This window comes from Limulus polyphemus, unplaced genomic scaffold (genome assembly GCF_000517525.1).
Source record: "Limulus polyphemus unplaced genomic scaffold, Limulus_polyphemus-2.1.2 Scaffold1644, whole genome shotgun sequence".
Taxonomy (NCBI): Eukaryota; Metazoa; Arthropoda; class Merostomata; order Xiphosura; family Limulidae; genus Limulus; species Limulus polyphemus.
Window position 1 is genome coordinate 112,654 of NW_013667254.1, and position 4,578 is coordinate 117,231.

The window sequence follows — 4,578 nt, forward strand, 5'->3', positions numbered from 1 at the left end:
CCGTAACAATTTAGATTTTAAAGCTTCATTTCCACCAGCAAATTCTTCAACCCCACGAAAAAGAAAAGCTTCAGATAAGTAAGTACTTTAAATAATCACAAGTATTGGCCCAAATGAAATATACATTTTTAGTTGAAATGTTAAAATCTTCACTAGAGAGCAGTATTGGAACAAGTAAGTGTTTTATGGACCACACGTGATTTTAGCAGACGAGAATAGACAGCAGTTACTATTTAAAATTTTAAGTAAGCACAAACATAATAATTTACGTCCTAGAAAATAAGACATAACTTTTGTATACTTCATATTTTATATCTACTTTTTAAAGGACTGACAGGGGTGCAGAATTTCTCACCATAGATGCCTTTCGTTCCATTCTTCGATTTCAAAAAACTGTTTGTGATAATTGGATAAAGGTATGTATAAAGGATTATTTCTTATTGACAATTTAGATGTAATTCTTGTCAAATGTGATGTATCTATGTTTTATATCCCATAAACAAAGCACAAACATAAACTATTTCGTAGATCAGAGAGTAATTTGATCTACTTCTATTTCATTAATTTTAACAGGCTCCTTACGAGCCAAGGGGGACATTTTTATTGGCTAAAAAGAAGGCATTTCCCACACTCTTTTAGCATTGGGGCTGCGAAAAGTAATTTTTAATGGTAAGGTGACTGAAATCCGTCAGTACATCGTGAGCTTAACGGCCAAGCACAAGAAGCATGAAAGTCTCCAAATGACATGTAGAAGTATTCAGGAACTGTTTAGAACTACCTTGGTAAATATTGTTCAGTTAGCCAAGTTCAATATCATGCCTGTAACTGCTTTAAAAGTGTCCCTATCTGCTCATCATACTGCTGACTATCATGATGCTTCGAGTTGGGTTGTAATATGAGCTTAAAAGTTTGTTTCTTATGCTTACATATTTACTATTTCCCTGAAAATCTCGATGCCATCAGCAAAGAACAAAGGGAAAGGTTTCCATCAAGACATCAGGGAAATGGAGAGGAGGTATCAGGGAAGATGGAACATCAGCATGATGGCTGATTACTGCTGGTCATTGAAACGATATGCTCCAGATGCAATACATAAAAGAAAGATCACAACATGTGCTTTTGAGACAAAAAGACTTAGATTTCACAAAAGAAAATCAGGATGAATGAGGATGCATATTCGTTTGACATCAATGTTCTTCTCTTCCCTTTTCTTCAGTTTGTCTATATTTTTGTGATCAAACATAATAATAAAAAATGTTCATTATGATAAACGAAATAATAATTTGATCTAAGTAAGAATTTTTTTCTTCCCGATTCATATAAAATCCTTATGTGATAGAAGAAAATGAATATTATTTTTTAAATCTGCATAGCTGAGTTATGGAAAATCCGTTATTAAAACCAAAACAACTTTTATTAAGTTTAAATTCGTAGGCCTGTGTTATCTTAGCATGAAAAGAGTTAACAAAAACTAAGTGTGTGATGGAGCATTCACATTAAGCATCAACACTAGGGCACTCTTGGACCTCATTTCATAGATAAGAGTTCAGTTTGAGGAATTTTTAAAGTAATAATTTTAGCTCAATTTACTTAAATAAGTTCATTTCATAGAAAAATATACATAATTTGTTATGTTGAATTAGTTTGTAGTTTGAGGTTCAGGTGTTATAGACTTTTGTTAGAATATTCTTTTTTCTCTATAATGTTGTGATGTAAACAATCCAGAATATTGAGAGGATTTGAAAATGTCAGTATTTTTTAATTTAATTGCTAGAAACACTGACATAATTTATACCCATTAGTTGATTTTCATGCACTAAGTTTGACTTGCAAACTAATGTTTATTTCTTGACTTTTAATTTCTCATTTTGCAATTTCACTTCCCTTTTCCATCATTATTAAGATTTAATACAAAAAGTTGAAATGTTGTCCAATTTAATGTTTAATTTCACATTTAATCCTGCATTAGTCTTCTGTAAAAATTTTCCATAGTCATTCATCTGGGGTCAAAGCAGATTAATTGAAAAATATGTAAATAATAATAAACTATTATTTTGGAAACAAAAAACACTAATCTTCAAAATCTTTTCTTTTATTAATCAATAAATGAACATTGAATATTACAACTTGTTTCTTTTTTACCACCTAAACTAAGTGTAACAATTTAACACAAACCTGCTGAATACTGAAGCTACCGAGAACAAGACGCGTATATGTGCTTTCATCTGTCGGCGTCAGTGTTTATAAAATATTTGTGTCCACGAAGATCCGGAAGACTAACACAGGGTTAAGATATGAACAGAAATTATTTATGTATATGTGTTTAAAAAAATTAACATTTGTGCCAGGGATTATCAAATATAATCATGTTTTTATTTTTGTTATTGTCATATGATATTTTTAGGTAATAGAAACAGTCAAGACTCCAGCAGAACACAAGGTAAAAATATGTACAAGTCTTGTTATAAAATCCTTTATGCTAATTTTCAAAATAAAAGTCAAAAAAAAAGGTTACATAGCTAGTGTAATCAGTAGACTAGTAAATATCTACTATTTATGTATGAAAGTTATTTTCTTTTTTCATAATGTGAAGATAAAAAGGAAATTAGTGAATCTGTTTCTGAACATTTTCCTTGATACAAATAATTAATTGAAAAGGCATTGTGTATGCATAATCTTAAAAGGAAGAGTATATTAAAATTCAAAAGATATTGGAAATCTTAGTTTCAAAGGTAATTTAAAAAATAAAATACATACTTTCAATTGTAAACTGATTTATTTTAAAGATAATTTTATTTTATCAGTGGTTAAGAACTAGGAATAATTTAAAAATCAAGACTAGTCCAAAGTTTATTTTTATAAAGTAAATCTTGTATTCTTCATAATTTCTTTCTATATATTTTTATATGACTACTAATTTTAGTAAAAATTATAAATGGTCTTGCAGTTAACATATAATTAATTATGTTGCAATACAGGAAAGAAAATTAAGATGAAGAAAAACTAACTCACATGATCAGCAGTTACCTGTATCTAGCTATATATATGAAAATAGCTTTTTTTTTATTGAAAAGTTTGTGAAAAATCCTAGGGTGTTAAAAAGTATACATGTCATAATTATGACAAATCCTTCACTGATTTTTCAACATAATTTCTAAAGAAAAGAATAAGTTACTTTTTAGTTTTATGATGAGTTATATATGTATACTCTAATAAGATATTAGGCTTGAGATAACTAAAAAAATTAGAATCTACTTCTTAGAATGTTGTCAACAAATCCAACAAACTAGTTCCAATACGATACGTAAACTCTTCTCACATCTAGCCTTCCCAGTTCAGTGCTGCCCTCTGTATACAAACTTTTTACTCACTACTAGCCTTGAGACCCTACCTAATCTCACGTTACGTGATATTGCTGTATTGTTGCATGCAAATGAGCATATGACAACCCTCAATCAATAGGAGTGCAATACCACCTCCTAGCACATCTGGCTTCCTCTATATTGATTACTTAAGCATCACTTCTTGATTTGACACTCATTTGTTAAGACATTTCTCTTTTTTTAAGCTCGTGAGCTTTCTCAGCATCAGAATTTGGCTGAAGTATCTTCAAAGCCAAATGCTGTGGAATTATTTTTTGTTTTTATTTTCAAGCAGTTCTGCCTTTTATTTTTCTCAACATAAGATGGTCATTTCCACACTGTCTAGTGTTGAACATCTGGACTTTGTTCACTCTAGATCGACTACCACAATGGTGTCAGGTACTTCTTTGTCTGTCAGAGGACATGACTACTATTGTGTGACAGGTGGTGGAGTCTTGCATGTGCCCTGGGCCCTTTTCAGACCTTGACATGGACTTCTCCTCCTCCTATAATTCTTGTCTCTTAAATTTATGAATGCTTCTTTCAGTGCAGATGTGGATCTAACCTTGACATTCTGTGTCCTTTTGTGACTTCTCAGATATGTTATCTTTTTTCACTTTCTTCTATTTCTTATTATTCTTTATGTTCCCATCTTCATTTGACCTCTTCAGAATATTATGTTCTTCCTTCTTTCCCTAATATCTGAGTCCATGCTGAAAAATATTTTATCTCAACTTCGCTTTGGTACCGTTGTGTCTCATTTTTCTTAACTGCACACATATGCCATGGCTTACAATCAAGCAGAAGCTCTTTTCTTAGACTCCCAAACTCTGGAGTCTCTTCTTCAAGCTTGGGGTTCTGATCCATTGTCCTCAGTTAGTTTTTCTCAAGTTAAGTTTCTTTCCTTTGCTTTACCCTTGCCACTTTTTTACTTTATCTATCCTCCATCCATCTCCTTTTGGAAACAATCCACCATTCCTCTGAGGGGTTTTTGACAAACACTTGTTCCCTTCCATTTTCCTCAGCCTTGTCCATTCTCACTTGGTTACTCTTTTGCTGGGATTTGTTGCCCAAGTATGTTTACCTCCCTCTAATCTCAGGGACCTTTATATAGCTCCTTTCTTCCACCAATAGGTTTTGTCAGATTCTTGATAGTCATGGGCTGAGGCTGCATGCCAATATTTTTCTTTGACAACCCATGTGTCCCATCTTTCCC

General features: G+C 31.8%; 1 protein-coding gene across 1 annotated transcript in view; it reads left to right on the forward strand.

The window, feature by feature from the left end:
- Positions 1-4,578, forward strand: part of LOC106464417 (Fanconi anemia group D2 protein-like) — a 159,553-nt gene that overhangs the window by 57,497 nt on the left and 97,478 nt on the right. Inside the window, exons 12-14 of the mRNA XM_022392124.1 lie at positions 6-78; positions 329-416; positions 2,405-2,440. Coding sequence (XP_022247832.1) covers positions 6-78; positions 329-416; positions 2,405-2,440 — 197 coding nt within the window. The remainder of the gene's footprint in view (positions 1-5; positions 79-328; positions 417-2,404; positions 2,441-4,578) is intronic.